Source organism: Rhinichthys klamathensis, unplaced genomic scaffold (assembly GCF_029890125.1).
Source record: "Rhinichthys klamathensis goyatoka isolate OS25496 unplaced genomic scaffold, OSU_Roscu_1.1 h1tg000446l_1, whole genome shotgun sequence".
NCBI lineage: Eukaryota > Metazoa > Chordata > Actinopteri > Cypriniformes > Leuciscidae > Rhinichthys > Rhinichthys klamathensis.
In genome coordinates this window covers 1,777,090-1,787,741 of record NW_026606941.1, presented here as the reverse complement: position 1 = coordinate 1,787,741, position 10,652 = coordinate 1,777,090, and the positions used below count along the sequence as shown (strand labels likewise).

General features: G+C 36.4%; 1 protein-coding gene and 1 long non-coding RNA gene across 3 annotated transcripts; both read right to left on the bottom strand.

Annotated features, from left to right (window-relative positions):
* Positions 1 to 1,423: 1,423 nt before the first annotated feature.
* On the bottom strand, positions 1,424 to 1,789 carry LOC130071634 (uncharacterized). Its single transcript, XR_008804016.1, has 2 exons — positions 1,554 to 1,789; positions 1,424 to 1,472 (listed from the first exon to the last, which is right to left on the bottom strand). It is a non-coding gene; the product is annotated as an uncharacterized LOC130071634 (long non-coding RNA).
* Positions 1,790 to 2,615: 826 nt separating this feature from the next.
* sppl2 (signal peptide peptidase-like 2) lies at positions 2,616 to 9,665 on the bottom strand. Of its 2 annotated transcripts, none has more exons than XR_008804015.1 (15): positions 9,535 to 9,665; positions 8,423 to 8,539; positions 8,080 to 8,262; positions 7,913 to 8,002; positions 7,649 to 7,788; positions 7,408 to 7,550; positions 7,225 to 7,321; positions 7,026 to 7,142; positions 6,852 to 6,933; positions 6,701 to 6,775; positions 6,546 to 6,608; positions 6,363 to 6,462; positions 5,657 to 5,734; positions 5,253 to 5,488; positions 2,616 to 2,755 (listed from the first exon to the last, which is right to left on the bottom strand). XR_008804015.1 is itself a non-coding variant. In XM_056236493.1 (15 exons), exons 1-14 carry the CDS (start codon positions 9,580 to 9,582, stop codon positions 5,307 to 5,309), a joined length of 1,515 nt encoding a protein of 504 aa, XP_056092468.1. In that variant the 5' UTR covers positions 9,583 to 9,665; the 3' UTR covers positions 2,618 to 2,755; positions 5,278 to 5,306. The 2 variants fall into 2 exon arrangements, 1 of the variants encoding a protein (XP_056092468.1); XM_056236493.1 differs by having other exon boundaries at positions 2,618 to 2,755; positions 5,278 to 5,488.
* Positions 9,666 to 10,652: the final 987 nt, after the last annotated feature.

Below are 10,652 nucleotides of genomic sequence, written 5' to 3'. Positions count from 1 at the left end.
TACAAACTTTCTTCATTAGAAACCATACATTTGTAAATAGTACAGAGCAAATACAGCTTTTTTGTTCTCTCAATAAGAAACTGTTGCACTTAAGTGCTTGCGATTTGCTCAGTAAAATGAACAAACATAAAACCTGTGTGTGTTTAGTTTTCCTTCACATTGTTTGTTATTCAAAAGAAAAACTAGGGAATGTCAGTGACGCTAAATTCACTCACTTCATGTCCTATAAATTGATCACAAAAAAATCTGTTTAAATAAATTATTAAATAGTTGTGTCTCAAATGACGCACTATGTACTCAACTGTGTAGAGTATGAACTTTATCATTCTGACAAAACCTTATAAAGTTCATAGTATACACTACATGGTTGAGTACATAGTGCATAAATATATAGTGTATAGTGCAGATTTGAATGTTACGGTTTAGACAAAGCTGTGTTTAGTCTAATGAACATGTAAGCTAAGAAGTAATCTACCAGAGCATGGACTGATGAGATTCCTAGTACTTGGGGAACAAATAAAAAATTATAAAACACATTTTATTTGTGAATGAAAACATGTCTCATCTTCAAAAATATTAGAGACTTTTGTCAATAAATTGCTTAAGAACATCACATGTTGTGATCTCGAATATGACATGGCTTAATTAAATGCAGCCCAAGATAAAATAATTTATTATTCCACTATTAGGCCCAGTTCTTTTGATATTTTTAAGCATGGGTAAAAAAAAAAAAATAAGAATGCACTATTTTTGGTTACAGAGGGCAAAGAAATTCAGATTTGCTAAAATGAGTACTACAAAACTTTTCAAATTGTTTTAATAGATTTTTTTTTTTTTTTTTTTGGGGGGAGAGTATAGAAAAAGCATTAGATCCCATATATGTTCAAATACTAGCATTTTAGCAGAACATCCAATACCCACAATATTAGAGTATTATAGGCTATGCATTGTATTGGGGGTTCATACTGTAAATTGTCATTTTATGAAAAGAGCACCATGACCATTCATGAATGAAAGAAAAACTTAAGGACTGAGGTTTTTCATCATTTTAGTCTTCATTTAACTTTAAAAAAAGAAAAAAGGCTATTTTGCCCAGGGCTCGACAACCTTTGACATGAAGTGCCTTGTTTTTTTGTGCGTGTTCGTTATGCAATTTGGCCTTTAGCTCAGTGCGGCTCATTTCATGCACAATAGTTTAAGTTTCATGCTTTTTCCCCCCAGCTTGGTCATGGAGTTCAACATTAGCCTGGAGTTAGAACTCGAGTCCAGTGAACCTGCTGAGAGTAAGACACAATTATACTATTACACTTTACCAAATACTTTTTGATGTGGGAAAAAAATTACAAATAGTATTTTACAACACATTCTTGCCAGTAATCATACTAAGTAATTTGCAAGTGCTCTCATATAAAACACCACAATACACAGTTTATAACATAATGCATTATTCCTTTAATATATGCACTCAACAACTGACTTTTACAGCATATGTTGACCTGTTGATTTATTAATACTGCAAGAGTATTAATAAATGGACAGAACTTGATTACAACTTGTCCAAGTTATTCCACATGATCACGGTGTACCCAAGTCAAAAAGATTTCAATGAGACAACAGCACAACATAAACTTCTTAAATAAACTCGATGTAACTTCAGATTGTTAAATCATACACAAAGACATATCAGTGCTTTACACTGGAAAAACAACTTTAAAAAAAGTACCATGAATACAAAATTCCTACTATAAAACAGGACTGTCACTCAACAGATGGGCAGGAAAGTAACCTTAAAAAAGACCTCGAACATCCCTTCCATCAAGTAAACAGCAAATTCTAAATACAATACTTTTAAATAAGCCATGAGCATATGATTATGATCTATATCAATGCAACTAAAGTTGAAGTCACATTCCAAACCAATACGGAAGTTTTTGTTAAATTATGTGGCCATGTATAACAGCACTGCTCTTAATTATACAGCATAGCGTAATATAAACGCTTAACAATCTCAATCCACAGCATTCGCATCTCAGAACTAAGGATGAAACGAATAAATCATTATTCCCGACGCCTTTGGCTCATTCGGTCCTTATTAGCACCGTATTTAAAATGATGTGATACTTCAGGGCTGTTGTGACAAGAACCCGTCACTAATGCATTATCAACTGGAAGCCAAATTTTTTTTTATTTTTTTTTGTGAGCCGTCTTGAATTTTCTGGACATTTGTTTTAAAATGTCTAGCTGCACTTTGTTTCATTTAGTGAAAGGCTGTTTTTACAGTCTATTTACAAACAAAAAGAAGAGAGAGAACAAAATGAACACAGAGTTGAAATCCATGTGAAGAAGATTAAAACTGTCCCTTCGACACCCTCCTAATACCATCAAACGTAAACTTGAAACAAGTTGGATGAAGCACAGCAGGTCTCCATGTTTTTCGGTTCAAACAGACTGTACAATTTCAAAGGCTTAAAACAAGTGCACTGAGATGTTCATACTGCTCAAGTCTATTACATATATGGTCAGATATATAACTGACTTCAAAAAATGAACAAGAAATTAGCATCCTTCCAGTCTTTTGTTTTTATTAAGTAGATGCATCTGTAAGATGCGGAACTTCTACTTGGGCTGGTGGAGGAGGGTCCTCACTCTGATTGGTCGTTTCAGAGTCTGGCGGCTCCGGATTGGACTGGGGTTCATCTGTGGACGGTCCTGGGGTTTGAGTACAGTTGATTTGTTCCATCACAATTGGAGGAGGCTGAGGAAGAAATGAGAGAGAGACAGAAAAGTAAAACTTTCATTTAATTTTGATTCAGAAATCATTTATATATGCACACTACATACATGTTTGAGGTCAGCAAGAGTTGTTTTAAAGAAATGATTGAGATTCATCAAGGACACATAAAATTGGTCAAAACTAGTGATCAAGACATGTATAATGTTAAAAGATTTCTATTTCACATAAATTATGAACTTTCTATTAATCAAAGATTTCCACAAATATATGAAGCAGCACAGCAATCTTCAATATTGATAAGAAATGTTAATTGAGCAGCAAACCAGCATATTAGAATGATTTCTGAAGGATCATGTGACACTGAAGACTGGAGTAATGATGCTGAAAATTCAACTTTGCATCACAGGAATAAATTACATGTTAAAATAAATTAAAATAAAGTAATTTTAAGTTGTAAGGTTTACTCTGTTTTTGATCAAATAAATGCAGCCTTGGTGAGCATAAGAGACTTACTGGCTTACTGGAATTTCAAGCAGAAGAAAAATGTATGTATTAAATGTATTTATGACTTAGTGAAGGAGCAAACACTCAGAGGAGATGACAAGGATCAGATTCTTCTCTACTTCATACAGAAAATCACCATAGATCAACTTAAGACCAACCAATCTCCAGGCCGATAAGCACTGTTAGCTAAAGAGCTGAGGAAATGAAACATAAGCCCATGAGCCCCTTCCCGTACACAGATCTCTTACCAGACCTAAAGGAGAGATCCAGTGTTTATCAACCCATAGTGACTAGTGAGTGGTTTTAACTCGTGTATATCAGTCTGCAGCACAGCATTTCCTGTTACTGTGGTTTAGAAGAGGGAACAATTGGATTTAATCAATTCAGTCAAACAGGCATTTGTCTGAAGCCTTAAAAATCCCTGTAAAATCTTTTAAACAGAAGGTAGAGTTTCCATTCAGGGTCTCTGGGATCTATGCCACAGACGTTTATAAACATCTTCAGACAAATGCCTGTGAAATCAAAGAATGTAAATGGCTGATTGTGTGATAATAACAGGTTGGTTCACCCAAAAATGAAAACTCTCATGTTGTTCCAAACCTGTGAGACTTCGGAAAACAAATGAAGATATCTTTAAATGAAATCTGAGAGATTTCTGTTCCATTGAATCGGTTACGAAAATCTGATGCTTCAAAACATTCATAAAAAGATCGTAAAAGAAAACAATATAAATCGAGCAGTTTAATCCAAGTCTTTTGAAGAGACACTATTGCTTTATATGATGAATAGATTCAATTTAGGCTTTTATTAACATATAAACATTAATCATAGAGCACTCAAATTTGGTAAACAGAAGTTCAAGGATGCTTGCTTGACACGCAAGAACCAATGAGGTTTGTTCTTGTTGGGTTGAGCTCCCATTTACCATATTTGAGTGAATGTTCACAGATCAATGTCTAAATTACATCTATTCATCATATCAAGGTATTGAGTCTCTTCAGAAGACTTGAATTAAACCGCTCAATTCATATGGATTTATTTTACGATCTCTTTGTCAACGTTTTGAAGTGTCACATTTTTAGGGTGATGAGACTTTCAATAGAGCGCAACAGTCGGGTTCCGGAAGTAAAAACTCTTTTAACGATTACTAATAAACCTTTAAAAATAGACCTACTGTGAGCTACGAGGATGTTAATCTGTGGTATTTGCTTCTGTTGAAGCCGTCAGCCCGCATTTTTTCAGTGTATTTTTAAAATAATCATATTTAACAGCTGAATTTATCATTCAAAACTACATTACCCATGATGCTGTACAGAAAATTGCACCAATCAGTGAGTCGAAAAAAGCGAAATGTGCCAAAATAGCTCTTTAGCTCCGGCCACTCCCATGAAGCACTGCAAATTATGTAATCGAGTCGATCTCTCTAAGCTCTCAAAATACTTAAATGTTTGTATATATGCATATTTTGCAATAAACTTAAAATATATACAGCATTTGTACATGAGAAGTTTTATATTTCTCCATTTTTAATTCGATTATGCTGTTCTCAATGCTTCATGGGATTGTAGTTCTTTTTCTCACTATAGCCGTTAAGTACACATTCTTGTACCTTTGTCATTTTGTCTGATTTTTTTTTTTGCTTCAAATCCAAGTTTTTAAATGTTATGATTCATGATACGCTTTTTAAAAATCCCTATGGGAGAAATGACTGGGAAAAATACTTCCTGAACCAGTGCTGCTGAAAAAGGGGGTGGGAACTAATGCAATCTATGGAGGGAAAGTCTTATGGGTTTGGAATGACATGAGAGTGAGTAATTGATGACAAAATCTTCATTTTTGGGTGAACTACTCCTTTAAGAACAATTATACATATTATACATATTGCAAATGAACGTTTTAATCTTAAGGTACAGGTTGACACCGAACCCCTCCTTTAATAAAAAGAAGACACCCACAGTAAAAATGAGAGCAAAATAAGAGCGGAACAAAAAACACGCGGGTGGTTTTACTCAACTGTAATTCTAGTAACTGTACATAACCCTAGAACTTTTCCGATCGAAGAAGGCACTCATATCAAACTGGTATTCACCACAAATCCACTTCCTGTCCAGAACAAAGGCAACTCCTTGCGCCACAGCGCCACCGCAAGGCTGGTGAGAAGTGTGCAAGGCACCAGGTATAAGAGGGCAGGCTGACCCATCTGCATCAGAGCCAGAGCCACAAATGTGATGAGAAGACCAATGCCGTAGCCTAAACAAACAGAGATCATTCACAATCTTTCAATGATAAGCACCATGTACTGTACATGCTTACCAAATAACTCAACTAAAGCATGAGAGTAGAGATATTGCTCTACAGTATGTCAGATATCTTACCACATTAAACATATTTGAATTTAAAGGGTTGCCAGTGTCTTACCAATAGTGCAGGCCAGAAAGTATATTCGAGAAGTCTGCATGAGAATGTCAAATCTGTGACAATACGCTACAAGCAAACCTGAGGACACAAAATGAAAAAGAATCAAATTATCAAAAAAGGCTAAAAGGAAGAAAAGAACAACAGAAGGATGTTGAAGCAGAGTTTGATTTCAATAACTTTTCTTAAAAACAAAGAAATCAGATTGTATATTTGAAGATTTTCTAAATCTTTAATAACATATTTTATCAGGCTTGATATGCAGAGGCAGATGGCCAAGTTTGCCTAATATTTTCGCTTTCTTTTATTGAAACAACCAAAAATATGAATCCAACAATCAAAAATATAACAATAATAAAAAGTCAAATTCGATTTGGAAGGCGAAACCATTAACCGCAGTGACGTTTAAACATGTCAGCATTGTGGACACTTTACCGTGACTAGAAAGGATGCTAAAGTAGCATTATGTAAATTTAGTTTGACTAAAAATTTCTAGTTAAAAGTTTCTAGGCTAAAACTAGTTTAATTTATCACAATAATCAGCTTACCAAGGTCAATGACCTACACATTATTTTTCGTTTTTGCCTAAATGAAGACTTTAATTTCAGTTTTGGTAAAAAAAATAATTTCAGTGCATCATCACTTTCTTTCCATGAACTCTGGAAATCTGTTCATCATGCAGCTGATGCAACAACAGTAATGATGTTACCTGGTACCAAGATATCCCCGAAGCCCAGGAGAGAGAAGGGCCGGTCACACAGGACCAGAGGAGACGAATTTAACCTGGGCACTTTCAGCACCATGGGAAGCTAATGAAGACAAAGATGCCCAAATTGACACCACAAAACAAAACAAAACTTTATTTATATGTATCCAAATTTTCCCTTCCTACCTTTTCATGAGTAGAGGAATCAGAGGGACCAGCCGCCACCTCAACCATGATACTTTCCCCACTCTGCATGGGACAATAAACAAATATATGCTAAAGAATTTTCTTTCTTTTTTTTTGCATCAATTTTAAAAACGAAACTAAGAAGAGCATTGTACCTCAGTTAAGAGTGGTGTTATGAAAACAAAAAACACGTCATACACGAACAGCACGACCAGCAGCAGAGTGCAGGCCTACAATGAGAAGACAAATCAGTAGGAAATGCATCACCTCCACACGCTAAGGTAATCGTCAGCATTTTAAACTCACCTTGAAAGTAGGCAGCCTGATTGTTTTCAGCATGTAGAGACAGAAAGCGATGCCTAACGCATCCTGAAGTATCCACGCCCACCTAGGGAACATGATTTTTCATCAGATACCATCCGTAATAGTGCCGAAAGTGTCAAGAGTCTCAAGACCTAAAGTGGTTTTCACTATTCTTACTGGTCTTCGTTGCGGAAAACTCCCCAGGTGACGCTGACTCCTATACAGAAGGCTGAAAGGACCAGCATGCGCACCTGTGGCCGCTTGTGGCAATATGGCAAGTTATTCTCAGGTATCCTGTCAACACACAAAGCATCTCCTTCAATACAAATCTAAAAGGAAAGAATCTTATCTTGTCTTTCTCATGCACATCTCTGACCTGCATTTCCCAAATGGCAGTCTTCGGACAAAAGGCCAAAGACAGCTATACAGACCGACAGCAGATGCCAGACAGAACGTTGCTATAGTCATATATACTGTGAGAGAAATGTAGAGGAATAAATCAAATCATCCAAAGTACACAGTTTGTTGAATAACGGTAATACTTAAATTATTTATTTACCCAATTGATCATAGAAGAAATATAAGAGCACCAGCATAGAGCAGCACATGACCACAAACACACAAATCATGATGGGGGTGACGTCAACGATCTCCTCGTCTTGTTTCTCTGCACCGTCGTCCCTTTTGTGCTTCATGTAACGTCTGCCGGCACACAGATGTGGGTTTAGTTGAATAAACTCTTATTTATCCTGCAACCTGTGCCTCAAGGGCTCACAATGTTACAAGGGAACAATTCTTACTTTTTAATGTCCCTGCTGCCAGCCCAATATCCTCCGACAGCCACTGTACCCACTGCCATCAGAAAGATGAGCACCATGTTGTAGTCCACCACCGGTTCATTGGGCGCATACATGGCCACCTGCTGTTTCTCCCCAAACTTCTACAAACATAAATAAATGCCTTTTAAACCTTTATTAGCTTTGTAATTTCAATGTGATGTGTGTTAAAGTGATTTTGATTGGACCATTTCAGTCCAAAGACAAACTGCTCTTGTGGAAAATTACCTTACTGATGTCCAGCATGTCTTTATAGCTTAGCAAGGCCACTGGGATGCCTATCTCCTCATACTGGGACTTGTTGCCTGAGGGTGGAGTCTGTAAAGGATGTCAAACAAACTTATTGTGACTCCTGTGAAAATGTTTTAACGACATTAATGGTGTTATAGTCTTACCAGTCTATCTTTGCTGACGATCAGTAGTCCCTTGGCACCATTGATCTGGGCCAATCGGACTTTTTCATAGAAAGTGCAATTTCCTCTCATCACCATTGGGATGCTGTTTGGGAAGCCACCCTCGGGTACATCAGAGGGGGAGCACAGGACAGAGGTGGTGAGATCGTAAGTCTGCAGCCGTGCCTGAAAAAACAATAAAGGATGAATGAGTGCCAGTATTGTGATGATAAATTGTATACTGCAGTTTCAGATACAGCAGAGGGTTCTGTTGGGAATGAGGCCTTTTATCATGAAATCATTCTGTGTGTGTGTGTGTGTGTGTAAAATGTAAATTGCTACTAACTGCTTTACTGAGGTCCTGAGGTAGTCGAGCCCACTGAGAGTTGAAGAATATGCAGTAATCTTTGCCTTTACTGTTCCCCTGATCGCTGAAATGTGCCATGCCATATTCACCTAAAACCTGTGAATCAGAATGGATACAGCTCAGGTTATTGGTTGGGCTTGCTGAAGGAAAAACTGACAATAGGAAAGAAATGTGTAAAAGTCTGAGGGTGACATGAGAGGTGGCATGAACTTGCATAAAGCTTTTTTTTAACCCTTATAAAACCATTCATATCCAGTGACTTATGTATTCTAATTACAAAAAGTTTGACTTTCAAATACATTGCAGGACCACATTTAGAAATTGTGTTGCTTTTGCTTTCGTGTTACTGAGGCTAACACGATGAAGTTAATTATGAAGTTATAGGCTAATTATGAAGTTATAGATCATCATAATTAGCCTTTCCAGCAGAAATATTTACATGAAGACAGAGCTCATTGTGACCCACACAAACACAATACACCATCACGTTAACACATGACACTAAAATAATTATATTAACATTAAATGGAATGAACATAATACTCCAATGTGCATAACTAATAAGAAAAAAAAATACACTACATTTAAAAAAGAAATATACTGTATATATATCAGGCAATTCATACTTTTTACATCTAATTTAATATAATTTTGGTAAGGTATATGGTAAAGTAACTTACGGTTTACCAACTAAAGGGGTTTTGATGTAGCATGTTTATATTCGTCTTCTGGAAAATTACTGACATTTCCAGTATACAGTCTCACTGTTTGCAAAATACACATTAAATCACATTAAAACAAAGGTTTGCCATTATTGATGATCCAGCAAAAATGACAGTTTGTCGCTCGTTTAATCAGTGTTGTAGATTTGTTTCGCGGTAACAGTGTCATGTCAACAGGAGTGCGAGAGGACTCGGCCGCGCGGGCCCCAAACATGCACGAGCACATCCCTACTGACGTCCACCGAAAGCTAATCGTCTATAGCAGGTAGCCAGTAACCATTGGCAAACAAATTAAACAAACTGGGTACAATCCTTTTGAGAAACCCACCAAAAAGCAAACAGGTTCTTTTGTGTCTTCTTGCGTCTTACCTGTTTTAACAAAAGAGCTGCCCAAAGGAGACTTGACAAAAATCTCATGATGCCTGAATGTTGTTGTCGTCTCCCCCATCCGCACTACGCTCAGCAGACCCAACCATCAGCTGTTTAAACATATCCCGCCCACATTTTGCAGTACGTTGCCGATTGGCTAACTTCATCTACTGCCGACCTTTCCACTATTGCTCTATTGGCTTTCACTCTAGTCAATCAAATTTTGGTCCCACCTTCACTTCATAAAGTCCAAATTTGTCATTCCTTGGAATGGAAACATAATATCCTACGGTTAATGTTAATGTAGGCGTACTGACTTAAACCTTGGCTGCAAAATACGTATAGACATTTTTCAATAACAAATGCGTTATTTTATTTTTTGACAGATTGAAAAAGTATGTGCCACTGCCACATGTAAGGAAAGTGCTTAATATACTTCGCCCTGCCTAAAATTAAATCGCATTTGCACACATTGAATTTCAAACTCATGCATCGACGTCACTTTTTTGTTCATTCTTGAAGTTAACTTTTCCTTGTCTATATAGAATACATTCACTGTTTGTTTGGACTGCTGCCTTGAACTTGAGCACGGCCTTTGTTTTTGTTCCTTGATTTTGTTGTTTTCTTTTGTTTTAATGATATGCATGTTTACGTTATTAACCTATCATATTTTATTTATCATAGTATTGTTTATTACAATGTTTGAATGAATGAATGAATGAAAAACATTTTTTACAAAAGGATCAAAGAAAAAAGTGGATTGATGCTGGTCTTCCACTACACTCAAATCCTGCTGCTTACATACATTTAAAGTCAAGAGAATTTCCAGAGAAAATATGGTTAATAGAGTGTATTTTGACTTACTAGACTTATTACTGATTTAATGTGCAGAACTTGCCAGACTTTGCAGAACACATTTTATCTGAGGAGAGCAAAAAAGTCTTCCGTGCTTTTTCATCAAACCAATGAGATGTGTTGCAGCTAATGTTTAATTACACAGTATTATAAACGTCTGGAATGCTTCAGATGATTATGTCTGGAACAATTACAGACTTGCATATCACATAGGCCTACTTATGCATGCACAAAACTTGAACGTTTTGGATGTCTCTCTTGTG